The sequence below is a fragment of the Teleopsis dalmanni genome, chromosome 1, assembly GCF_002237135.1.
Source record: "Teleopsis dalmanni isolate 2A chromosome 1, ASM223713v2, whole genome shotgun sequence".
NCBI lineage: Eukaryota > Metazoa > Arthropoda > Insecta > Diptera > Diopsidae > Teleopsis > Teleopsis dalmanni.
The window spans coordinates 126,940,864-126,968,630 of record NC_051846.1 but is presented as its reverse complement, the minus strand read 5'-3'; the positions used below and the strand labels follow the sequence as shown (position 1 = coordinate 126,968,630).

At 32.2% G+C, this 27,767-nt stretch overlaps 5 protein-coding genes across 5 annotated transcripts; 3 read left to right on the top strand and 2 right to left on the bottom strand.

The window, feature by feature from the left end:
- The first annotated feature begins 185 nt into the window (after window positions 1–185).
- LOC119666002 lies at window positions 186–3,899 on the top strand. The gene has a single exon (XM_038075263.1). It carries the CDS (start codon window positions 186–188, stop codon window positions 3,897–3,899), a length of 3,714 nt encoding a protein of 1,237 aa, XP_037931191.1.
- A 2,241-nt stretch (window positions 3,900–6,140) lies between these two features.
- Window positions 6,141–7,090, bottom strand: LOC119666001. The gene is made up of 2 exons (XM_038075262.1): window positions 6,334–7,090; window positions 6,141–6,154 (listed from the first exon to the last, which is right to left on the bottom strand). Exons 1-2 carry the CDS (start codon window positions 7,088–7,090, stop codon window positions 6,141–6,143), a joined length of 771 nt encoding a protein of 256 aa, XP_037931190.1.
- Window positions 7,091–7,572: 482 nt separating this feature from the next.
- Window positions 7,573–9,178, bottom strand: LOC119666000. Its single transcript, XM_038075261.1, has 2 exons — window positions 8,460–9,178; window positions 7,573–8,284 (listed from the first exon to the last, which is right to left on the bottom strand). The coding sequence occupies exons 1-2, from the start codon at window positions 9,176–9,178 to the stop codon at window positions 7,573–7,575; spliced, it is 1,431 nt and encodes a 476-aa protein (XP_037931189.1).
- Window positions 9,179–11,244: 2,066 nt separating this feature from the next.
- On the top strand, window positions 11,245–12,912 carry LOC119668475 (RING finger protein 121). Its single transcript, XM_038077987.1, has 7 exons — window positions 11,245–11,577; window positions 11,642–11,676; window positions 11,730–11,871; window positions 11,932–12,086; window positions 12,150–12,378; window positions 12,434–12,666; window positions 12,726–12,912. Exons 1-7 carry the CDS (start codon window positions 11,536–11,538, stop codon window positions 12,844–12,846), a joined length of 957 nt encoding a protein of 318 aa, XP_037933915.1. The 5' UTR covers window positions 11,245–11,535; the 3' UTR covers window positions 12,847–12,912.
- A 1,588-nt stretch (window positions 12,913–14,500) lies between these two features.
- Window positions 14,501–15,577, top strand: LOC119665999 (ATP-dependent DNA helicase PIF1-like). Its single transcript, XM_038075260.1, has one exon. The coding sequence runs from the start codon at window positions 14,501–14,503 to the stop codon at window positions 15,575–15,577; it is 1,077 nt and encodes a 358-aa protein (XP_037931188.1).
- The last annotated feature ends 12,190 nt before the right edge of the window (window positions 15,578–27,767 follow it).

Below are 27,767 nucleotides of genomic sequence, written 5' to 3'. Positions count from 1 at the left end.
TCGATTCTGGATCACAAATAAACTTAATCACAGAAAAACTGGCAAGAAAATTAAAATTGCAGTTACACTCATCACCGTTATGGATAGAAGGAATTGGTAGAAGCAAAAGGGACACAAAATACAGTGTGACAACAAAAATTCAGTCTCGAATTAATGATTTCAATGTAAATATCAACGCATTCGTGATGCCTCGAATTATCTCAGCCCAACCAACACAGTGTCTGGACACTTCTGGTTGGTCAATTCCTCAAAATATAAAATTGGCTGATCCAGACTTCGCGAATCCAAATCAAATTGACTTATTAATTGGAGCAGAATTCTATCACAGCTTTTTATCGATTGGTCAAATCAAAATAGGTGAGGGTCTACCTGCACTTCAGAACACGGTTTTCGGATGGATATGCAGTGGCAAAGTTAGCAACGGTAATCAAAAATTACTTACCTGTGGCATGTGCAGCGAAGCTGACGACGAAGCATTGGATAATATACTTACTAAATTCTGGCAATTGGAGGAAATCAATCAAACGGATGACAAATTCACTGATGCAGAAAAGAAATGTGAAGAATCTTTTGCTCAAAATACTCACCACAATCATGAAGGGCGATTTGTCGTGAAACTACCATTTAAGGAGGATACAACTGTTCTTGGTGAATCCATGCAGATGTCGATGAATCGATTTTTTAGTCTTGAACGTCGGCTGTTGAAGAATTCTGAACTAAAGAAGATGTACGTTGACTTCATGCGAGAGTATGAACATCTCGGCCACATGGAAAAAATCAATCAGGATGATATAATGCATCCACATTACATTTTGCCACATCATTGTGTAATCAAGGCAGATAGTACTACAACAAAGCTTCGAGTGGTGTTTGATGCATCTGCAAGAACATCAACCGGAGTCTCACTCAATGATATCATGCATAATGGTCCAGTCGTGCAAACCGAACTCTCATCCATTTTACTGCGTTTCAGGAAACCACGCTTCGTTTTTACAACAGAAAAGATGTATCGGCAGATACTAATTGATCCAAGAAATGAATATCTTCAAATCATTATCTGGCGAGAGTCACCAGAGGAAAACTTGTGCTATTACAAATTAAAAACGGTAACGTATGGCACAAGAGCAGCGCCGTATCTGGCAACTAAGTGTCTACAAACCCTGGCCAGAGAGCATGCCGTTAAATTTCCGCTTGGTTCCGCTACACTCAGCAAGGATTTTTATGTCGATGACGGTTTAAGTGGCTCAGACAGTCTCACGGAGGCAATTGCAACAAAGGATCAACTTATTAAAATATTGGCGACAGCTGGTTTCAAACCTCGCAAGTGGTGCGCAAATAATGCCCAATTACTTCAAGGACTCGCTCCAGAAGATCAAGAAGTTGATCTCGATGTCAGCAGTGAGTCACATAAGACAGTAAAAACTCTAGGCCTTATCTGGCTACCAAAATCTGATCAGTTTTCAATAAAAACTAACGGACCTATACACAGCAAAATAACAAAGAGGACCGTAAGTTCCGAGTTGGCGCACATTTTTGATCCACTTGGATTAATGGCTCCCGTAGTAGTGAAGGCGAAAATATTTGTTCAAAGATTGTGGCAGTTAAAACTTTCGTGGGATGAAGCTCTGCCTGCTGAAATGCATACTCAATGGACCCATTTTCGTCAGAGCTTATGTGAAATAAACAATGTGAAGATTCCACGACATATATTTCATCATAAACAACCGAGGAATACTCAGATTCATGTATTTACTGATGCCTCCGAAAGGGCCTATGGAGCTGCCATTTACATCAGAGCCGAAATGACTGATCGAACTATCTCAGTTCAGTTACTTTGTTCAAAATCACGCGTCGCTCCACTAAAAACGCAGACAATACCAAGACTTGAGTTATGTGCGGCTTTACTAGGAGCACAATTGGTAGTAAAGGTAAAAAAGGATTTGGAATATGAACATCATCCGATATATATGTGGACTGATTCTGAGATAACATTGCATTGGATCAATTCAGAACCATCAACATTCCAAACTTTCGTTGCTCATCGTATCAGTAAGATTCAGCAATTAACACTAAAGGAACAGTGGAGGCATGTCAATACTAAACAAAATCCAGCTGATCTATTATCCAGAGGTGTAGATCCAATTTACATTCAGAAGAATGCAATGTGGTTTTATGGGCCACTTTTCCTTCATGGAAATCAAGAATGCTGGCCCCAACCATTCCGTCAGGAATTGATAACATCCGACCATATACAAGCGGAAGTCAAAAGCAAGGTGCATGTGCTTACAATTTCACATGATGATGAACTAATCAAAATGATTTATACGATAAGGCATGGAAACTCATTCATAAGGTTGCAACGAATTCTTGGCTATGTGTTGAGATTCATCAAAGGGTTACGTAATAAGAGCAAGCACAACGACATCAATTTGACACCATTAGAACTGGATGAGTCATTACTCATAATTATAAAAGCCATACAGCTAAGTGATTTCAATGAAGAACGACATCAACTCTTAAAGAAAAGGGATCTGAAGGGAAGCAGTAGTCTCCACGGACTTTCTCCATTTATCGATGATAGTGGCGTCATCAGGGTTGGAGGTCGATTGACGTCATCACATCTTACCTACGATGCCAAACACCCCATGCTGCTGCCATATAACGATCCAATAGCTAAGCTCATAATGAAACATTTACATGAGAAGGGACTTCACTGGGGACCGCAAACAAATTTAGCCCAGGGCAGGCAGCGATTTTGGCCAATAAAAGGCAAGATTATGGCTCGATCCATTGTGCAACATTGTGTACAATGCACTCGTGTACGCCCACACATGTTCAAACAAATCATGGGCAATCTACCAGCTGACAGAGTCCAAGCTCAAAGACCTTTTTTCAACGCAGGTGTGGACTTCTGTGGTCCCATATGGATACACCACAAAATTAGAGGCAAAAGACCATGCAAAGCGTACATCGCAGTGTTTTGCTGCTTCTCCACGAAGGCAGTACATTTGGAAGTTGTTAGTGATCTCACTACAGATGCATTCTTAGGCGCTTTGAACCGGTTTACGTCAAGAAGAGGTCGATGTCAGAACTTATATTGTGACAACGCTACTAATTTTGTGGGCGCTAAAAATCAAATGAACGAGTTAGCTGAAAGCATTCACAGCACAAATGCTCAAAACAACATAATAAGATCCTGTTCAGCTCAAGGAATTGTTTTTCATTTTATACCTCCGAGAGCACCACATTTCGGAGGATTATGGGAAGCTGCTGTCAAATCAGCTAAATATCTATTGGTGCGAACTATTGGCAACGTGTCACTCACTTACGAGGAATTGGAAACAGTGGTAACCCAAATTGAAAGTATGCTAAACTCCAGACCAATAACACCGTTGTCATCAGATCCAAATGACCCGGCTGCCCTCACCCCAGGACACTTCTTAATAGGAGAACCGCTAACAGCCCTTCCAAGTAGGTCAGAAACTACAACCAAACAATCGCTTTTAACCAGGTGGAAGCTGGTGAATCATCTAAAAAACGAGTTCTGGTCAAGATGGTCAAAGGAGTATCTTAATGAGCTACAGTGTCGCACTAAATGGAAGGACCAATCACCTGACGTCAAAGAAGGAATGCTGGTAATCATTCAAGAAGACAACGCTTCTCCGCTTCAATGGCCTCTGGGCAGAATCATCAAATGCTATTCCGGTAATGATGGAAGAATCAGAGTTGTAGATGTCAAAACGAAAAACGGGATTTGGAAGCGTCCAATACATCGGCTAGCACCATTATTGTCGGAAGATTGTTCAACCCCCATGATGCAACTTGATAGATGTGATGAAGAACAGCCTAGAAAACGAGCAAAACTCAACAGCAACATGCAATGTCCAAGGTCGAAGTAGCAGAAGAGGATTGACTGGCGTCAACGGGGGCAGAATGTCCAATTTGGACATAAATGTTAAGCTTATATTAATTTTTAGTATAAATAAATATCAATTAAAATAATTATTTGCATTGTATTTGTATTAATATTTGTATTATTTGTATTATTGTATTCAGTATATGTATAAATAATTATTTTAAATTAGTGTCTTATGTTGTTTTGGTTGTTGGGTTTAATTGTGTTATCAAATATTTTAGCAATGTTGCTGGCTCTCACAACTAAATATTCGCACGCTATCAGCGTGCCAGACGTAACATGATGATCTTCACACGCCACTGTGCAAGGTTGATAGGCATCATGTTCGTTTTCTTTGATCGTGTGTTCGTTGTGAGTTGCAGCAATAGGCAAGCCGCTGCGACAATTCTGTTGTTCCCACAGGTGCAATAAGAGTTGGCGCATGGCACAAGTGATAACACATTTAAGTCACCAAATTTGTGAAGCAAGTTGGTATATGGCAAAATACATATACCAGCTTGCTGACTGCATCAAATTGTATAAGCATAGGAAATGCACATATTTTCCACGAGTGCCCTTGGCCTTGAATGTTCAAAGTCCATCGGATAACAAATCGTGGGAACTAGGTGCATTTGCTCTTTTACCATAAGCTTAGTGTTAAGCATTTTGTATAAAAACACAATATTTTGTAATAAATTCATTCATTCAATACAGAACAGCCCTTGCGTTTTAATTAGTTCAAGTGCTTATTAAAACTCAATTGCAAATAGGTTCATGTGCCTAGTTGCTCAAAAAATATTGTTATTGTTTGAATCCACCTGAAGTTGGTTTAAGTGCCAAATTCAGACCTTGCAATAGGAACTGGTTCAAGTGCCAGATTCCTAACCATAAGCAACACTGAATCGATTCAAGTGTCGATTCAGTTTCAATAAGAAACGCCTTATTGAACAGGCCCTGCATTAACTAAGTAACACGATTCAGGACAGCATAGATAAGAAAGAGATAGAAATTTGCGCTTTCTTAGACATTGAAGCAGCCTTTGATAACACTTCACATGAGGTTATAAAGTCAACTCTTTCTAAAAGAAGAATCAATGGCACACTCTCACGCTGGATGAGCAATATGCTTCGCACCAGGAGAGTAGAAATTCCGACCAGTAGTGGCAATATTTTTGCAAATACTTTGCGAGGGTGCCCACAAGGTGGAGTATTATCACCCCTTATGAGGAGTATGGTAGTGGATGAATTATTGGTAAAACTGGACAGGAATGGCTTCCAAATCCAGGGGTACGCCGATGATGTGGTAATTATCTGCAGAGGATAATTTGAGAATACTCTGTGCGAAAGAATCCAGTTAAGCTTAAAACTAACTAAAGAATGGTGCAATTCGGTTGGGCTGAAAATAAATCCAGCAAAAACAACCATTGTGCTATTCACTAGAAAATGCAAAATAAAAAACCTCAAACCCATCCGCTTAATTGGGTTTGAAATAAAACTACAAAAGGAGGTAAAATTTTTGGGTATACAAACAAGGTGACTGGTCTTGAAACCAACAGCAAAAAACTTGATACTCTGGCTGCACAAATCCCAGAAATTGAAATGCCAATGGACAGGATGATTGTAAAGCATAACTTTACAAAAAACTTCAAAACTGAACTTGGCAACAAAAAGAACTGGGAAGGTTTGTCTAACACCCCAAAAATAAAAGAAACCACGATAACATGGTATACAGACGGCTCTCTCACCAATGAGGGAGCTGGAGCTGGTGTTTATGGACCAGGCAAAAAATACTGGGAAGCATTAGGAAACAATACAACCATCTTTCAAGCGGAAATATACGCGATAGATAGATGCACCAGTTTCAATCTTGAACGTAACTACCGGAACCGTAAAATTGCAATACTGACTGACAGCCAGGCAGCTATAATGGCACTCATATCTTACCAGGTAACATTCAAACTGGTATGGGAATGCATTGACAAGCTGAACACACTCTGTGGGATCAATCAGGTGCACCTTTTATAGATTCCGGGACATACTGGTATCCAAGGTAATGAAATGGCAGATAAACTTGCGAGAAGATGTGCGGCATCAAGAATGATAGGCCCAGAACCATTCTGTGATCTAGGTAAAGGAGCTCTATCCATTATTATGAATGACGCAGAGAAAAAAGAGAGAGAACTCTATTGGGTAATGCTACCAAGATTCTCACAATCTAAAATGCTAAAATGCTAAAGTCCCTAAACTTACAACCATAACGCTTTAAAGATTGCACAGTACAATCAAAAACTAACATAAGAATTATTACGAGATTACTGACCGTCTATTCTGGTTATGTTCTTATCGCGTTGTTGAGTTATGCGCTTACCAACACATTTTTCGATTCATTTTTACATATAAGATTTATTAAAGAAATTTGTGAGTGTTGTGATGGTATACCATTTGAAGTTTTTCTTTCAACTTTTGCTGAAGGAATTTTACTACTACTATGACTAAAAAATGGATTTATTGGTATAGCATTTGCTGTATCGTTAAATAAATAAGCTGCTTTTAGACGATCGATTGATATTTTGACTTCTCGTTGATGGATTTTCAGGATGAAACATTTTTCATACTTATTTATTACTTCAAACGATCCTTCGTAGATTGGTAACGGTGTTCGAACTCGATCGATTCTTACAAACACGAATTTACATTTACCTAACAATGGAGGTATGAACTGTTGATAATTACCATGTCGTTGTGGATTTGTTGAAGGGAGACTGAGTATTGCTTTGTGAAGCGCTTGAGTGAATTCTGTCTCACTAGCAGTATTATTTCGAGGAACTAAGAATTCGCCGGGAATTCTCAAAGGTGCACCAAAAGCCATTTCGGCGGGACTTAATCCAATATTACTTTTAACGGCGGTACGCATGCCAAGCAGTATCAATGAAAGAGCAGCGCTCCAGCTATTTGTTTCAGAGCATTTGATGGCAGACTTTAATGAACGATGCCAACGCTCTATAATACCATTTGATTGTGGGTGGTACGGTGTGGTACGTAAATGTTTAACTTCCAGGAACTCCATTAATTTTTTAAAAACAGCTGACTCGAATTGCTTTCCTAAATCCGTAGTTATATATAATGGGATACCATAACTGGATATCCAACCACTGATAAGTGTAGTAGCAACATTTTGAGCTGTTATATCGACCATTGGAATTGCGGCAGGCCATCTTGAATCGGTCGATACATGTCAAACAATAGCGAAAACCATTCGATGTTGGCAGTGAACCAATCATGTCAATGTTAATGTGCTCGAACCGAACGTCAACTGATGCGAAATCACATAGTGGTGATTTGGTGTGCCGATGTATCTTTGACTTCTGACATGGAATACATGAGCGTACAAACGCGGCTACATCTTTTGACATGGAAGGCCAAAGATAATGGTCTGTTACAATTTTTTTGTTGCTCTGACGCCTGAATGTGACAAAGAATGCATCTTGTAAATGATAGCTTAGCGACAACTCTTTGGTATGTAAGGTCTTATTCCATCTCGTAAAATGTGACAATAGAGTTCCTTTGTTGATTCCGGAATAGACAACTTTGTAAGGGAAATCGTCTTATCCCCACCTTTCTTCAGAAGTGTCTGTAATTCTGCGTCAGATTGTTATTGTACAGCTATCTCATCAAAGTTTATAACCACATTCTGTACCAAGTCGATTCTTGAAAGCAAGTTACGAATTCTTTACCTTCAAGAACATATTTGAAATGTTTTATTTCCTGATATATTGCTGTTAACTCACGATCGTAGGCGCTGTAATTTTTCTGAGGAGGCGTGAGTTTCTTCGAATAAAACCCGAGAGGTTGTACTTGGTTTTTTGCAACTTGTTGCAATACTGAACCGACTGCCTCGTCCGATGTATCCGTGGTGAACGTAAGTTTCGTATTTGGAGCCATGAAATTCAATAGCGTGGCATTAGCAAGTTCGCTCTTGCATTCTTCGAACGCATTTTCAAATATTAATTGTTGTAATATTTGTTGATTTTTCGTCGCTTTGGGAATGCATGAGCGATAGAAATTTATCATTCCAAAAAATGTTTTAAGCTGTTTAGCTATTTTAGTTTTTGGGAAATTACGTACAGCATTCACTTTTTCTTCAGATGGCTTTATACTCCGTGTGCTGATGTTATGCCCCAAAAAAATTAGTTCATGCTTACCAAATTGACATTTTCCAAAGTTTACAGCCAAGTTTACTAGACGAAGGCGTTCCAGTACAATTCGTAGATGCTTTTCATGCTCCTCCTCTGAGTTCGATGCTTTGAGTATGTCATCTATATATGCAAATATGAAATCGAGACCTTTTAGAACCTCGTTTATTTGGCGTTGAAAAGTTTGTATGGCGTTTCTTAAATCAAATGTCATAGAATTCATAAAGCCCAAAAGGAGTTATAATGACCGTTTTGGGTATATCGCAAGGCTCGACCAGTATTTGATGATAAGCCCGCTGTAAATCGATCGTTGAAAAAATCATTTTTTCATATAAAATGTTGGTAACATCATGTAAATACGGTATTAGGTACCTATCTGCAATCGTTATATCATTTAATGCACGATAGTCTCCACAAGGACGCCATTCACCGTTTGATTTCTTTTTTATTAAAAATTCCGATTTCTTTTTTGCTGCAATTAACTTCTCTCCGGTTATCCGACGAGCACGAGCGTATATTGGAGGACCCTTCGTAGTAATATGGTGCGTCACTTTGGTGGTAATTGGCTGCTTATTCGCATTAATTATCGCTAAGTCTTTAAATTCGTGTTGTAACTGAGCGTAATGTCCCTGAGTAGAATGTGCTCGTACTTGAACCGCATTAGATTGAGTTGCAATGCCATTTACCTCAAGTAGCGTTTTTCGATCAATAAGTTTACTACCTTTTACATCAACTAAAAGACCGAAGTGTTTTAAAAAACTAGATCCAATGATGACACTGTTAACGTCCGCTACTATAAATGTCCAAATAAAATCGCGTCTTAAATTCAAGGATACTTTTAAACGTTTTTCGCCATATGTCCTTATGGGAGTACCGTTGGTTGTAAATAATTGTGTCGTTTTCGTCGTTTTTTGTTTAGCAAAGCGACGAGCTGGTAGAACGGAAACGTCTGCGCCGGTATCTATTAAAAAATGCTGTTTCGAGTTATTATCGGCTATTAAAAGGTGAGCTATACAATGGCTAACTTTTGGTCCGCTCGCTGAACCGAAAGGAGCATTTAGTTTTTTTGTGTTTTGCTGGAAAAAGTGCATGGTTCGAGACATTTACGTGCGTTTTCGCTGTACTTTTGATGATATTAACAAAACTGTTGCCATCCTTCAACCAATTGTTAATGCATCACAAATCTAATTGGATAATGGAAGACTACCAAATGTTCATATTTTTAAATTTTAAGCAGTCCCGAGATAAATACGATTTAATTTAATTCAGTGCTTTTAATATAAACAAATTAAATAATAAAATTTATTAATTGTGAAATATGTTATATGTTATTTTATTGAATAAAAGTTATAAATAAAATCTTACTTAAAAATAAAATTGTTGAAATTAATTAATAATAAATTAAGTATTATTAAAGGCTTTTAAACTTTTAATACATTGAATATGAATATTTTAACATAGAAATATACTTTACAAACTCCACTCTTTTTACTTCCAAAAAATAGTATACAATTTTTGTTATTCTATTTCGCATAAGAAAACTTTATTAAAATATATTTATATACTCACATATAGCTATTTTTGCTTTACTAATTTGTAGTTATATACTTAAAAAACATGTATTTTAAATTCACAATTAATAAATGATTGTTTATACCTTTTTTCGTCATTTTTCGGAAATTCAAATATTCCATTAAATAACTTACATCTCTTTACACAATTCCGCACCATCTTCAAATATTAATAACTGAAATAATAATTGTAGTTGATATATGAAATTATTTTTCCAAAGGAAAAATAGGAATATCCAATTAGGGCTCTTCATATCGTTTTTCTGTAGTAAAATAAGATTGAAAACCATTCGCGGTGGTGAAACGTTTCGTTCGGCGTGGTGAAACTTTTCATCCGTGGTGGGTCGACTTACAACAACAAAACAACATGCCTGGTCTAGTAGTAGTAAATTATTTTGAGAGTGTGTTGGTTGGTTTGTTTTGCCGTTCTTGTACAAGTATTCTTTGCTTGTGACCAAATTGTTATAAAAAATTAATTTTCGACAACAATTTCTTTTTCTTTCTTTTTCTTATACAAGTATTCTTTGAATTTTATGTCATCGTGGGAAGATCAAATATATTTAATACGTGTGCCAAAATGTTATAAAATATAAATTTTCTGTAGTAATTTCTTTTCGTTGCGCTCAAAGTGGGCGTAGTTTCCATTCTTTGAAGCGTATTCTTTGATTTAAAAGTTGGTATTCATACTAAGCAAAACTCGCACACGTCTTAAATACATAATAATAAAATAACGTTCATTCTCACATTTTAGAATTTTATTATTATTTTATTTATTACTTACAATTTTAGTAAATTAAATTGTCTTAATACACATCATAATATCTTATAATGTGAATTTATGATGCGTATTTGTCATGCGTAAACTAATCATAAAATTTGACTTAAACCATATAATATGATAATAGATTTTATATTACAAAAATTTTTAATATAAATAAATATATATAAAGTATTGTTATTGTTGAATGCAATCACCGATTCTTATATTATCCTCTATTTTTCTTCGGCACGAAGAACATGTCAGAAGAACATGTGGAACATGTCAGTTTTGACATCGAAACATATCTGGGAGTCCATTCTTGAACTGTACAAACTGAAGTGTATATAAAAATTTGCTTATATATTAATTTTGTTATTACTCAATTGTGAAAAGTGAATTTTTGCACACTTTTGTTAAGTTTTATTCAACGTAAATTTGGCCCTTTTTTAAACAACATAGGAAATGTTAGTCAAAATTAAACACAATTTTGTATTATTATTTTTTTAAAGTGCAAAAATGTAAAAAAGTAAAAGGAGTAAAACTTTGTACCCAAATATCAATATAGAATTTTTTAACTGAAAAAACAAATTATAAAAATATAGAATAAAAATTGTTAATATATTAATTATTATAAAATTGCATTATAATTAGTATAATGTGAGCCTTTCACCCATTTATTTTCAATAACTGAGTTTATTCAGTGTAAATACAAATTTCGTCATTGACAACTTTCAAAAATGATTTGAGCACGTCATGATTTTATATTCAGCACGAAAAATGCACTCGCACTTGAGGAATAGCATTTGCGGTGAGAAAAGTTTTTTTTATTTGTGTGTAAACAAACTTTTTTCAGAGTTAAGGTATCAACTCCCTATATGCCACTATTGTTACCATAACTATTTATTGCAACTCTGAAAGATCAAGTTGATTTTATCAAAATACAATCTTACCGAGTGTGAAAAAGTATTTTGAAAAATATGTGTTATTAAATAGAAGTGTTGGAATTCTTCTAAATGAATAAAAATTTACCGTTATATTTTATGTAATTAATGTTTTTGTGTACTTTCAATGAAGTCTTGTTTATTATTTTGAAATCCTAAGTTAAATTTTCCTTAAGATGGATGGGTCGGCACTACACATACCAGTGGATTTTAGCAAGGTTCTTATTACTTACGTGTTATATTTTTATATCATAAACATATAAATTAAAATCTTTTCTTTAGTCACTTGATAATATGTCACCGGAGGAGAGATTACGGTAATATATTAAAAAATTATATTTTGCTTACCTTATTCCTTTTTTTATAATAGTGCCGAACATCAATTAATGCACGAGAAACATAAAGGTCACGAAACTATGCATTCCGAAATGGTTCTTATTTTGTTTATAACACTTCTTGTTGCACAAATAATTTTAATCGAATGGAAAAAACGACACAATAAGTCTTATTTTGTAAGAAAGTTTTTACGTCTACAGTGTGGATTCGTATATTTATGCAGAAATATATTTTAGGTGGCCACACTTTTAGCAATGTGGATTATTCCTTTGGTAATATCGTTTCTTTATAGGTGGCTGCGTTTTATAATTATTTGGGCGGTGTTTTCGTTTATAACAGCTTTAATAATTAGAACAGCTACAAACAAACCAATACAAGGGACTACGCCGAGGTGTGCTAATAAAGTTTTTGCAAATTGAAAAATGAAATTGATTAATTTTGTTTTCAATTGCAGACTCGTTTACAAGTGGTTTTACTTCTTATACAAGTTTAGCTACGGTTTGGGTATTGTAGGTTATTTTATAATGATGGCCACATTTTTGGGATTAAATTTCATTTTTAATCAACAACCAAATGTTTGGATGGATGTTGGTTTTTTATGTGTATTTTATGGACTTTATATTGGAGTACTAGGAAGAGATATATCTGAATTTTGTTCTGAGAAAATGGCAGCTTTAATAGGTGTAGGTGTTTTATTTCAGTAAATCATCAATTATTACTTTTTTTTTTACTTTTTAGTATTACACTCCACAAGGAATACCTACGCGGTACTTAGAAAATAATGTCTGTGCAGTTTGTGGAAATCTACTATCTCGTGCAAAAGAATCTGGTACTATTGAAAATACTTACAAATTATCGTGCAATCATGTCTTTCACGAATTTTGCATACGAGGATGGTGTATCGTTGGCAAAAAACAAACCTGTCCATATTGTAAAGAGAAAGTTGATCTAAAAAAAATGTTTTGTAATCCGTAAGTAAATTTTTTTGTATTGTTTTTAAGAGTTATATTCAAACAATATGTATTTCCAGATGGGAACGACCACACGTGCTTTATGGACGCCTCTTAGATTGGATCAGATGGCTGGTTGCTTGGCAACCACTTATTTTCTTTATAGTACAAGGTATCAATTGGGTACTAGGCTTAGAGTAGTTGGAGGTACAACCTAAGTTATTTAATATATTTTCCCTTAACTAATTAAAATTATTTTTAAGCACTTAAAAATAATGTGTTTATATTTCTTATATTATAAATTGCTTAGAGTTTTTTTGTGTGAAAAATTAAAATAAGTATGAATGCTGCATGGTTGCCTTCAATATACATTACTGTACTATATAGGAATGCAAGGTCTGTCCGTTTTAAAAACTGCAATCGCTAATGCCTTCTTAGATTTTGTACCGGATCGGTCAGTTACCGTGCTTGAGAATCGGACTAGTGGTAATCGTTGATGTTAGCATGGCCGCTTTAACAAGTTCTTCACTTGGGTGGTTCGAAAAATAAAAAAAATTTTTTTTCGAGACGCTATAGTTCGCAAAATTTGCCTCTAGTATAGAATAGAAAAATGGAAAAAATAAAAATTATCAGTTGAAATCTTCCATTCGCGCATCGCCTCTAAAAGTTGGGAAAACTGATTAAATCGCTCATTTTTCAAAAAAAATTGCAATTAGTAATATACATACAATTAATACAGTTTAACTTTTCTTATTCAGTTTAAAGTCCAAAATATTAAAATAAAATAAACCATTGATATAATAATATTAACCTGTCGCCCAATATCATCGCAAAATTGATAAAACGCGTTTTTTTCGTGCCTTCATATTTAAATGCGACGACAGTTGCAAATTGTAATTGAAAATAAATGCAGTGCACAATGGTCTATTACCATAGTATATTGTTCAAACTACCACAAATATAAAAACTATTAAACATCATTCATCTATATACATAAAAGAAAGTTGTGTTAGTTACACCACTCATAACTCAAGAACGGCTGAACCGATTTTAATTATCTTTGATTTGTTGGAATCGTTTCCGCTCCGAATAGCAGAATACATTATAAAATATTGGAAAAATCCACTAATTTTAGCAAAAATAATTAATTTGTAAATGCTGTTTCAAACTGTTGACAGTTCGACAGTTTGAGTGATATTGATTTCTTTTTAAATTTTTTTTTCAAATATTTGAAATATTTGAAATTTCAAATATGATAAATTCAAATATAATAAATAAATATTGTTGTCAATATACCATCGAATCCACGTGACCTGTGGAACAAATATAAGGATAACATGTCAGAAGACATTTTACATAGAATTCGTGTCAGTCCAAGAAATCCCGATCTTGAGGAGAATGATGAAATGCATAATCAGGCTTTGCTCTTGATCGAAGACATATGTTACCATACCTGCGGTAGTTTGTTAGTCAGATTAGGAATGCCAGCTCCTGATCGTGGAATAAATAACGCATTTAATCGAGAATTGGAACGTGGACGTGAATATGATCGACATGAATTAGACCAATCAGTTCAAACTAATGTACCTCTATTGAATCCGCAACAGAAGGAAGTTTAACATTAATGAAAGCGATTGATGAAGAAAATGGTGGCTTTTTTTCCTGAACGCCCCCGGTGGAACTGGTAAAACATTCCTCATGTCATTAATTTTGGCCACTGTTCCGACATTGCGGTAGCAGTTGCTTCTTCTGGAATAGCGGCTACATTGTTAGAAGGATGCCGTACGGCTCATTCAGCGTTAAAATTGCCGTTAAACCTTCAAACTACCGAGCAACCGATATGTAATAATCTGCAATGGCTAAAGTTTTAGTAGCATCTAAAATCATCATCTGGGACGAATGCACAATGGCGCACAAACGCGCATTAGAAGCACTTGACAGAATATTGAAAGATCTTCGCAATGACTCGAGATGTTTTGGAGGCGCAATGATTTTACTGTCTGGCGATTTTCGCCAAATACTCCCAGTCATTCCAAAATCGACTGCTGCCGACGAAATAAATGCTTGCCTTAAATCATCAAATCTTTGGCGCTATGTGAAGAAACTTCAGCTGGTAACAAACATGAGAGTTGCATTGGTAAACGATACATCTGCTGAAGAGTTCTCCAAGCAATTGCTGTTAATCGGTAATGGCCGTGTGGCTGTTGAAGAATCGAGCGGATTAATTGCATTTCCTTCAAATTTTTGCAATTTCGTCTCATCAAAAGACGAACTCATCAATGAAGTATTTCCGAACATCATTGATAATCATAAAAACAAAAAATGGTTGAGTGAGCGAGCAATTTTGGCAGCTAAGAACAAAGATGTGAATGACTTAAGCTTTGTAATTCAAAATCAAATCGTTGGTACTCTGCATACATTCAAATCTATTGGCTGTGTAACAAACGAAGAAAAAGCTACCAACTATCCAACTGAATTTTTGAACTCCTTGGATGTGCCTGGCTTACCACCACACAATTTACAATTAAAGATTGGTTCGGTAGTCATTATGCTTCGAAATCTAAACCAACCAAAACTATGCAATGGAACGCGTTTAGTGATAACAAAACTGATGGCCAATGTGATTCACGCAATGATACTCAAAGGAAAATTCAAAAGTGATGAAGTTCTCATTCCGAGGATTCCAATGATCTCAATCGATATGCCCTTTGAGTTTAAACGAATTCAATTTCCTATTCGGCTTGCATTCGCTATGACTATAAATAAATCACAAGGCCAATCCTTAAGTGTTTGTGGTCTGAATCTAGAAAATGCATGCTTTTCTCATGGTCAATTGTACGTGGCATGTTCACGAGTAGGCAAACCATCTGCTTTAATTGTTCTTGCGCCTGATAAAAAAAAAAATATCGTATATCACAAGGTTCTTTATTGAAGAGAATCAATCGGAGTGCAACCCATAGGTTCTTGCTGACAGACCATTAAAATAATTAATTATATATCAATATCCTAATAAACTATTGAATACAATAAATTTTTTGTATTCATTTTATTACGTTAATAAATTTCTAAATTTAGTTTACCTATAATTTAATATAACATTTATTGACTGTTACGCGGTACGAAGTTCACGGGGTCACCTAGTATTATAATATATACCAAACGCATATTTACTGAAAATATTCACAATTGTCCACACTTTCCCTACCCATCCAACTTTTCAAGTAGGATGTGTTATTAACTTCGTTACATATATTATCTAACCATACAGCTACCCAAATGAGTGAATTTAAGACTTTACTGATGTTCTAGTTTAATAAACTTATAATAAACTTTTGCGAATAATCAGGCATGTTCGATCTTGATAAGGTTTTGCTCTGATTGAACCATCCCTCGCACTTTGTCCGCAAACTGTATTGGAAGCTTCAGTTCCGACTGATTGCGTATGACATGAATAATTCTTGAAATCTAGGAGTGTTTTGGACTTTTGTTTACAAATAGCTTTGATTTCTTATTAGTTACTTCTTGTAACAATGGTGGTGTCAATTTGCACAATTTCCAATCAATAACATAAACTATTAAAAAATTAAAGTATTGGAATTAGCGATACCGACTACCAGCGTAGCCTAGTCGGTAACGTTGAACAGTCCACCTAATGCTAATTTGTTAGTAAATAAGTATAAATATAAATGTAAAAATTTTTGTTTTGTGAAAATAATTAAATTGAAATAACCCGGTTTCTTAATGTGCGTGAAGATAGCGTCGACGATAAGTCCAAAATGGAATTGGAACATTTTTCGCCGCGTGAAATGCAGTATAGTTTAATTAAGGAAAAATTTATTATTTTATTAAATTTAATGCAGCAAAAGGCATATTAAGTAGAAAATTGAATTAATTTACTATCTACATTCAACTTTTATGTACAAATGACGTAATTTGTATGAAAAATGAAAAATAAAAATCAGCCCCAAAAGATGGGGTCACTAATTTATTAATAACTTTTAAACTAGAGGTACCATTTTTTTTTTATGGCTCATTCGAAAGAGGATAAAATTACCTTTCATATAATGCAAAATTTTGTATAGGTTGTTCGATTAGCTTAGGAGCAGTGCTGCGATGAAGATAGAGATGTTATTTTCAAATATTATTTAATTAAAACTTTGTTACTTGACCAAAAATTATTAACTAAAAAGCTTCTAACAATAAAAAATATGTTTGTTTTTCTAAATATAATCGCTTTTTACATAATATAGAAAAAATTTTCTTCAAAATAAGGAAAATAAAATTTTATAAAAATAGGTTACTTTACAAAATTAATTATATCTTTAAAAGCAGAGGTACCATTTTTCTGCAAGTTAGCTTAATCGAAAGAGGACACTTCAAACTTTCATTTAATGTCTTCATATTTATAGATTGGTCGATTAACTTAAAAGTTATTGAGTGTCAAAGTTCAGAAATCAATTTTCCTTTAAAAACGACATTTTTCTTATAAAAAGCATATCCCAGAAGTCAGAAAACAGTTTATATATAAATAACTTTCAATACAATACTCTAATAAGCACAATTATTTGAAAAAAATCGAAATTAATTTAATTTTATTAATTATTCAAAAAATCTGTACAAAGTTGGTTAATAGATGGCATACCATCTTAAATTAAATTCGCTGAAAAATTAAAATGGCACTGAAAAACATAATGTACAGTTGCAGAGTTATTGGTAAGTCCATAGTACTGCAAAAGAAAAGCTAACGTCGAATTTTTATTAAACTTGCTGCATCAAAGATATTATCAAAATAAAAAACTAGAATTTTTTCTAAAACGATTGATATACAATATTATATATCTTATTCGATTAACAAATTATATATAATTAAATTAAATGTGAACTAACTTGGGCATGCACAACAGTTGAAATTGCATTGATGATATATGTGGGATATTAAATATCAAAATATAGTTAGCGTCGAATTTTTATTAAGATTATTGCATCTAAGATATTATTTGAACAAAAAACTAGAATTTTTCTAAGCCAATTAATGTCTAATATTATATATATTGTTCGATTAACAAATTAAATAAAATTAATTAAATTATGCGCTAACTTGTGAATGCAAAACAGTTTAATTTGCATTGATGATAAATTTGGGAAATTTAATGTCAAAATATAGTTAGCGTCGATTTTTTATTACGATGTCATTTCAAATTTTAATTAATTAAAACATTATTATTTAATTAAAAACTATGAAATAAAAGACATATAACAGTAAAAAATATGTTTGGTTTTCTAAATATACTCAGTTTTTATATAGTATAGAGCAAATTTTCTTTAAAAATGGAAAGCAAATATTTGTAAAAACGAGGTTGCATTACAAAATTAATTATATCTTTAAAAGCAGAGGTACCATTTTTCTACAAATTAGCTTAATCGAAAGAAGACACTTCTAGCTTTCATTTGATGTATTCATATATATAGATTGGTCGATTAACTTAAAAGTTATTGAGTGCCAAAGTTCAAAAACTAATTTTCTTTGATACAAAATTAATTATATCTTTAAAAGCAGAGATACCATTTTTCTGCAAATTAGCTTAATCGAAAGAGGACACATCAAGCTTTCATTTGATGTAATAATATTTATAGATTGGTCGATTAACTTAAAAGTAATCGAGTGCCAAAGTTCAGAAACTAATTTTCTTTGAAAAGAAAAACCTTTTATCTTAAAAAATCATATACCAGAGGACAGAAAAATTTTAGTACAGAATAAACTTTGAATATAATACACTAATTATTACAATTATTTAAAAAAAATGGAATATTCACATATTAATTATAATTAATTCAAATGTGCGCTTGCTTATTTATGCACAACAGTTGAAATTGCATTGATAAGTGTGGGATATTAAATGTCAAAATAGTTATCGTCGAACAGTTGAAATTGCACTGATGAAAAAGGGAAATGTAATGTCAAAATATAGTTAGCGTCGATTTCTTATTACGATGTTATTTCAAGTTTTATTTAATTAAAACATTATTATTTAATTAAAAACTATGAAATAAAAGACATATAACAGTAAAAAATATGTTTAGTTTTCTAAATAAACTTAGTTTTTATATAGTATAGAGCAAATTTTCTTTAAAAATGGAAAGCAAAAATTTGTAAAAACGAGGTTGCATTACAAAATTAATTATATCTTTAAAAGCAGAGGTACCATTTTTCTGCAAATTAGCTTAATCGAAAGAGGACACTTCTAGCTTTCATTTAATGTATTCATATTTATAGATTGGTCGATTAACTTAAAAGTTATTGAGTGCCAAAGTTCAAAAACTAATTTTCTTTGATACAAAATAATTTATATCTTTAAAAGCAGAGATACCATTTTTCTGCAAATTAGCTTAATCGAAAGAGGACACTTCTAGCTTTCATTTGATGTAATAATATTAATAGATTGGTCGATTAACTTAAAAGTTATTGAGTGCCAAAGTTCAAAAACTAATTTTCTTTGAAAAGAAAAACCTTTTATCTTAAAAAATCATATACCAGAAGTCAGAAAAATTTTAGTACAGAATAAACTTTGAATATAATACACTAATTATTACAATTATTTAAAAAAAAATAGAATATTCACATATTAATTACAATTAATTTAAATGTGCGCTTACTTATTTATGCACAACAGTTGAAATTGCATTGATAAGTGTGGGATATTAAATGTCAAAATAGTTAGCGTCGAATTTTTATTAAACTTGCTACTTCTAAGATATTATGTAAATAAAAAGCTAGAATTTTTTTAAGACGATTGATATATAATATTATATATCTTACTCGATCAACAAATTAGGTATAATTAACTTAAAAATGTACTCATTTTAGCCTGCACTATCGATACGTTTGTAAAAAATTTTGCAATCAGCTGATTGCATTCTTGCGTAAAAACTGTAAACAAAGTAAATCAAAGTAGAAAAATTGTAAATATATCTTGGAATTAATAAAAAAAGCTATATATAAAACTCTTCAGAAAAATGATATAATCTTATTCAATATTATTGACAAAATTAATTGAAAAAACAATCATTATAAAACATTGTTTGGATTAATCGCCTTTAAAATATTAATTGTTCATTGATATGTTTTTCTCTGACAAAGTGCTCTTATTTGTAAGAAACCCAAAATGCAAATAATTTTCCATAGTGATGACGAACAAAAGAAAATTCTTATCAGAAAAGCAGAAAAATTTGTTTTAATAATTTAATAATATGAATTTTTAAGAATGTATAATTATATTATAGGATATATTAATGTACCATAAGTATAATGAAATAAGTCTACCTTATGGTACATTACGCTGTAGAAGCGTATATTAGAGAAAACGTAATTATTTTTTATTTTATTTATTTATTTTATAACAGTAGCGGACTTTTAGTTTCATGTTTCTGGAAAAAAGATGCAGTAGTTGATTTAATTATAAAGCGTGAAAGATTGTTTTTTTATTGTTTAAAATTTTTATTATATAAATGCAATTGTTTTCATATATAAACGGAAGTATGTTTATTAAAAAATGCATATATATTGCATTTTATTTAACTGTTACATGCAATTAAAATTCCTTTGAAATTTTTAGTAACACATTATATTTCGCTCTCTATTAAATTTAGCATACTGAACATGAGCATCAATAATTGTATGTGTTTTAACTCTTATGATTTAAATTAACCAATAGATAATCAAATCGCTTTTACAGTTTATGTCGCTATTGCAACGCGTCGCAATTTAAGTTCATGGTACAGTGCTGGCACACTGACGCAAACTAAAGCGCATGAAATGCAGATTACATTTGAAGTTTATGTAATATATTATGCATTAAAGTAAAATAAGTGAATATGATTAGAATAATGTAATAGATCTAATATATTTTATAATGTAACATATTTTATTGTTATAAAAGAAGATGTAAATTTTAATAGAATTTTAATATAATCAAATAATTCATGAGTATTATTGAAAGAGTAGTCTCAATATGCATTTTTTAATATACATATTTTCATTTATATGTATATGAAAACAATTACATTTACAGTTTGTCAACATTGTGTTTGCAATTTTGCAATTTCTTATTTTTAACGGGACAGAATACCGTTAGATGAGTCTGAGTTTTTCTGTTTGTTATAATATTCTGCAAAAACTGTTCAGTTTCTTTGTTATTTAATAAGTAGAGTGTTTTAAGTGAAGGAATAACTAGAACGCACGTGATTAAATATATCCCACACTTATCAATGCAATTTCAACTGTTGTGCATAAATAAGTAAGCGCACATTTAAATTAATTATAATTAGCATGTGAATATTCTATTTTTTTTTAAATAATTGTAATAATTAGTGTATTATATTTAAAGTTTATTCTGTACTAAAATTTTTCTGACTTCTGGTATATGATTTTTTAAGATAAAAGGTTTTTCTTTTCAAAGAAAATTAGTTTCTGAACTTTGGCACTCAATAACTTTTGAGTTAATCGACCAATCTATAAATATTATTATATCAAATGAAAGCTTGATGTGTCCTCTTTCGATTAAGCTAATTTGCAGAAAAATGGTATCTCTGCTTTTAAAGATATAAATTATTTTGTATCAAAGAAAATTAGTTTTTGAACTTTGGCACTCAATAACTTTTAAGTTAATCGACCAATCTATTAATATTATTACATCAAATGAAAGCTAGAAGTGTCCTCTTTCGAGTAAGCTAATTTGCAGAAAAATGGTACCTCTGCTTTTAAAGATATAATTAATTTTGTAATGCAACCTCGTTTTTACAAATATTTGCTTTCCATTTTTAAAGAAAATTTGCTCTATACTATATAAAAACTGAGTATATTTAGAAAACCAAACATATTTTTTACTGTTATATGTCTTTTATTTCATAGTTTTTAATTAAATAATAATGTTTTAATTAATTAAAATTTGAAATGACATCGTAATAAAAAATCGACGCTAACTATATTTTGACATTAAATTTCCCAAATTTATCATCAATGCAAATTAAACTGTTTTGCATTCACAAGTTAGCGCATAATTTAATTAATTTTATTTAATTTGTTAATCGAACAATATATATAGTATTAGACATTAATTGGCTTAGAAAAATTCTAGTTTTTTGTTCAAATAATATCTTAGATGCAATAATCTTAATAAAAATTCGACGCTAACTATATTTTGATATTTAATATCCCACATATATCATCAACGCAATTTCAACTGTTGTGCATGCCCAAGTTAGTTCACATTTAATTTAATTATATATAATTTGTTAATCGAATAAGATATATAATATTGTATATCAATCGTTTTAGAAAAAATTATAGTTTCTTATTTTGATAATATCTTTGATGCAGCAAGTTTAATAAAAATTCGACGTTAGCTTTTCTTTTGCAGTACCATGGACTTACCAATAACTCTGCAACTGTACATTATGTTTTTCAGTGCCATTTTAATTTTTCAGCGAATTTAATTTAAGATGGTATGCCATCTATTAACCAACTTTGTACAGATTTTTTGAATAATTAATAAATTTAAATTAATTTCGATTTTTTTCAAATAATTGTGCTTATTAGAGTATTGTATTGAAAGTTATTTATATATAAACTGTTTTCTGACTTCTGGGATATGCTTTTTATAAGAAAAATGTCGTTTTTAAAGGAAAATTAATTTCTGAACTTTGACACTCAATAACTTTTAAGTTAATCGACCAATCTATAAATATGAAGACATTAAATGAAAGTTTGAAGTGTCCTCTTTCGATTAAGCTAATTTGCAGAAAAATGGTACCTCTGCTTTTAAAGATATAATTAATTTTGTAAAGTAACCTATTTTTACAAAATTTTATTTTCCTTATTTTGAAGAAAATTTTTTCTATATTATGTAAAAAGCGATTATATTTAGAAAAACAAACATATTTTTTATTGTTATAAGCTTTTTAGTTCATAATTTTTGGTCAAGTAACAAAGTTTTAATTAAATAATATTTGAAAATGACATCTCTATCTTCATCGCAGTACTGCTCCTAAGTTAATCGAACAACCTATACAAAATTATATTATTATATTATTATATTATATGAAAGGTAATTTTATCCTCTTTCGAATGAGCCATAAAAAAAAAATGGTACCTCTAGTTTAAAAGTTATTAATAAATTAGTGACCCCATCTTTTGGGGCTGATTTTTATTTTTCATTTTTCATACAAATTACATCATTTACACATAAAAGTTGAATGTAGATAGTAAATTAATTCAATTTTCTACTTAATAATGCCTTTTGCTGCATTAAATTTAATAAAATAATAAATTTTTCCTTAATTAAACTATACTGCATTTTTCATGCGGCGAAAAATGTTCCAATTCCATTTTGGACTTATCGTCGACGCTATCTTCACGCACATACATTCTCGTGTGGTGAATTTTTCGTGTTACATAAACAGAAAACTCGAAAGAAATGACAAAAAGCAAGTGAGAACTTTTCGAAAGAAATCGTTCGAGTTAAACTCGAACGATATACATAAACGAGCCACAGATTTTTGAATATATTTTAATAAAATTATTATAACAAATTTAATATATTTAAATTTTTATTTATTTTTCCACAAATTTCCACAAATTAAAGCGTTAACTATTCTTATTTAAAACAATAGATAATTAAACAAAAATTCTGAAATGAATGGGATTTCTAGAATAAATTAAAATAAACTTTTGCAATTATGCACAGGTAAAACATTACTTTTTTTATTGTAGCATCTGCACAATCATAAACTGTTATCAGTTTATTAATTTTCCACAAATTAAAGCGTTAACTATTGTTATTTTTATTGTTAACTATTGTTACAATAGAATAATGAAAGGAAACCAATTCCTAGAATGAAGGGGATTCCTGGAATAAGTTTAATATATAATTTTTTTTAATTTTGCGCAGGTAAAACATCGCTTCTCTTTTATTGTAAATCTACAGAATCATAAACTATTATTACAGTCTACTAATTTAATGACAATTCTATCCTAATTATAAAAATACATACGAGTTTTGGAGAGGAACTCAAATTTTAGTTAAAACATTAATAATTTCAATTAATTAAATAAATGATTACAATGTTTAATTTTAGTGAGTTTATAATTACGATTCACGTATTTGGGGTTCGACTTGATAAGTCCTACGTAGAAAATCTTCTTTGTTGACGTGGATGATTCATATCTGATAACAGCTCGAGTGCCAGTGAGTTCGGGTGGTTTGATAGCGTTGTACGGTAGTTTGTGCTGATTGATTGTATTATTTCAAACACTGACGGGACATGGAGATCGCGAGTAAAGTGTTATTTGGTATATACCATGGAGCAGCCGCACATAAACGAAGTATTTTTGATTCAAATTTCTGTAATATCGCTATATTAGATTTTGCAGCCGTTCCCCAGATCGAGACACCGTAGGTCCATATTGGTTTTAAAATAACTTTATATAAAAGTACTTTATACTTTATTCAGTGATAGTTTTAAATTTACGGAAAGAAGCCAGTACATGGAGCGCATTTTCAGACCCAGTTGCTTGCGTTTCGTAATATATTTTGTTTCCAAGTGAGACGCCGATCAAGATGAACACCTAAATACTTCACGTGATCGGATTGTGATAGTATGTTATTATTTAGTGTGACTGGTGGGCAGGAACCAAGACGAAGAGTGATTGTGGTTTGTACAGATTTATATTCATTAGCTTTAATACGCCATTTGTTTAGCCACACTTGGATGCTGTCTAGGTTTGTTTGCAACTGACTAGCGATTATTGGGTCTTTGCATTTAGCTATGATCACTGTGTCATCAGCAAAAGTTGCGGTATACGTTGATGGATTAAGTGGTAAGTCAGCTGTGAACAGTGTGTAGAGGGTTGGACCTAGTACACTCCCTTGTGGCACTCCGGCTTTTATCGGGAAGATTTTCGTATTATAGTCTTCTATTTCATATTAACCATGAAATATCGGTTATTGATATACGACTTAAGTAACAAATAGAAGCTGTGTGGTAGATGCAATTTCGGTTTGTAGAGCAGTCCGGTGTGCCATACCTTGTCAAATGCTTGCTTTATATCGATGAATGCTGCAGTGCTGTATTCTTTTTTTTCCAAACCATCTCTTGCATATTGATAAACTCGATTTATCTGTTCAATGGTAGAGTGGCGATTTCGAAAGCCGATTTGGTGAGCAGGAATTAGTGAGCGACTTTGGATGATATGATTAAGACGCTTTAGAAGTGTTTCTTCAAAGACTTTGGAGAGCGCTGGAAGTAAGCTTATAGGTCTGTAAGGTGTAACTAACTCTAATGGTTTACCTGGTTTTGGTATCAGGATAATTTGGGCTACTTTCCATTGACTTGAATAGTACCATATTCTTGGGTAATAATAGCGTTAAAGAGTTGGTTGATGAAAACAAGACCAATGTTTGGAATCTTTTTCAGCACTTTGCCAGTGATGAAATCGTACCCAGGATCCTTTTTGATTTTAATTTTGGTCTTAATTGTCCATTTTATTTCTTGTATTGTGGTTTTTGGAACCGGAACATCCTTTTGATGTGGTGATTGTAAGAAAGTCCTAATTTCAGTGTCGTTTTCATAATTTCTGCACGGGTATGGTTGAAACACACCTTGAAGATGCTCTGCGAAAGTTTGAGCCTTGTCGATTCTGGATCTACTCCACTGTCCATTATACATTTTGAGTAGTGAAATATGTAGCGTTGATCCATTCAGCTTGCGAGTGGCCCGCCATAATGAATAGTCGGATACTTCACTATAATTTTAATTAATAAATAAGATATTGTACCTTGTTTTATTGTATATAAGAAAATAATAGATTATATACATGTAAATAATCAAATATGCACTCAAATTGGTTTGCATGCAAAGGGCCAGTATTCGTAACTAAGTGCAGGGGAAAGCAGTCGTCGCTAAGCTGGTGTACTCGTAAGATGTTAAGCTGGTATTATATTTGAGTAGCATATATATTTCGATAAATTATATTAAGGCACACAAATCAACTTGAGTTCGATATTTGATTTTACTAAAATTTCGTTGAAAAAGGTTTCTATATGTTATTCTTTTAAATTAAAAACGATTTGATATAATTATACATTTGTAACCAACCTCGTCAACATTAATAAATAATTTTCTATATTATGTAATGTATATACTATATGTTGGAATGAGTGAAATTAATCTGACAAAATAAAGATTGTTAAAGCGATGATCGCAGAATTTAGAAGGATCTTTGAGTATTATCTTAGCTCTCCAGCCGCTTGTTCTATTCTTTAAGCAGTTATGCCGTATAGAATAGTGTTTTTCTTAGCCGTACAGAACATGAGACAAGTAATGCAGAAAGAGGACAAGTGTATTCTTTAAATCTAGAATTGAGTCTGTTTTATTAAGTAAAATGTTCCGGTATTTATACCGTTAAAACATTATGAACTAACAGTGTTTCATATTTCTTATATACTAGTAATAATTAATTGATAAAGAAGTATCTTTAATATTTTAATATACAAAATAATTCTTTACTATTCTAACATATTTATAATAAGTGTTTAATCATATATCATATTTAATATTTTCATATTCGTATATTCATATTCTTAATAATTGTATTACTCTTCCCTAAGGAATTTGGGTCATGCTATTGCAACGACCACACATGCTTTATCACTTGGCTCGCGCATTATGTTACATATGCATTTGTAACTGCGTGAGTTAAATGCATTCAAAATGTAACATGATCAAAGTCAAAGCGACAGTTCGACAAAAGAGCATTTAATAAATTATGTCACATTTGTTTTGTCTACAATGCAATGACTTGTCACATTAAGCATTGAGGCAGGTCATGTTGTAAAATCCTATAACTAATCACATATTACAAATTTTTATTTTAACTATACATTGTATAAAATAAAATAAATAAACCTTATATCACGAACCTCACTTAGATTAATGGGTTAAATTTCATTGGAGTGACAAAATTTATGATGTTATCATATCCCGGTGTCTTTTTGCAATCTAACTTGTTTGTGATTTTTTGAACAAGATCATTAGACGTGATATTCATGTCAATAGGTGGTGCATGTAGATGCTGAGTGGGAAAGTCATAATATTCTGTTGCAGGATTTGGTTGGAACACCTCTTTTAGGTAATCAGAAAAAACGACAGATTTTTCTTCATCGCTTCGCGCCCAGTTTCCGAGAGAGTTTCTTATTGGAGAATCGGATTCTATGGGGGAATTTATACCTTTGCTAGCATTCCACAAGGATAAATGGTTTTTGCCATTTGGACATAGGTTTTGAATATAATTATATTGCCTGACTTTGGTTTCCTTGCTTAATGCAGATCTAAGTCTTCTTTGGGCTTCCTTAAACAAGTTTTTCGCTGAAGGGGACCTAGATTTTTGCCATTCGCGCCTTTACCTACGTTTTTGTGAAACTAAGTTCTCTATGACACTATTTGTAAGTACTTTATTGGATCTGTAAATTTTATTGTCTTTAGGGGTGGAGTTTTCTGCTGCTGAAATCAGAATTGAGTTTAAAACTGAGGTTGCGTCCTCAATATAAGATTTAAACTTTATCTTGTAATTTGTGTGTATGTGAGAACTAATGTACTTTTTATGTTTGAGCCAGTTTATTCTAGGATTTGTAAGGCTATACGAACAGTCTCGTAACTGAGGAGCATTAAGTAAACAAAATGTAACTGGACTATGGTCAGAAGACAAATCGCAGTTTGTGTATGTTGAAATTAAATTTCTGCACATGCCTTTGGTTACAGCGAAGTCAATTAGGTCTGATATTTTATTGTTATCAGCAGGCAAATATGTTGGCTGCCCAGGAGAGATTACGTGTAGTGCATTTTTTCTAATTAGAATTGAATTGCAAAGCTGTTTATCTTTTGGATTACAGAGTCGTGAACCCCAATACGTGTGCTTGGAGTTGTAGTCTCCTGCTGCAAGAAATCTGTCACCTAGAGATAAGAAGTCATCCGTAAATTGGGTCTCAGTAATGTTGAAGCGAGGCGGGCAGTAAACTGCCGATAAAGTTAAATTTTCCCTTTGTGCTTAAGGTATATTGATGTGGATA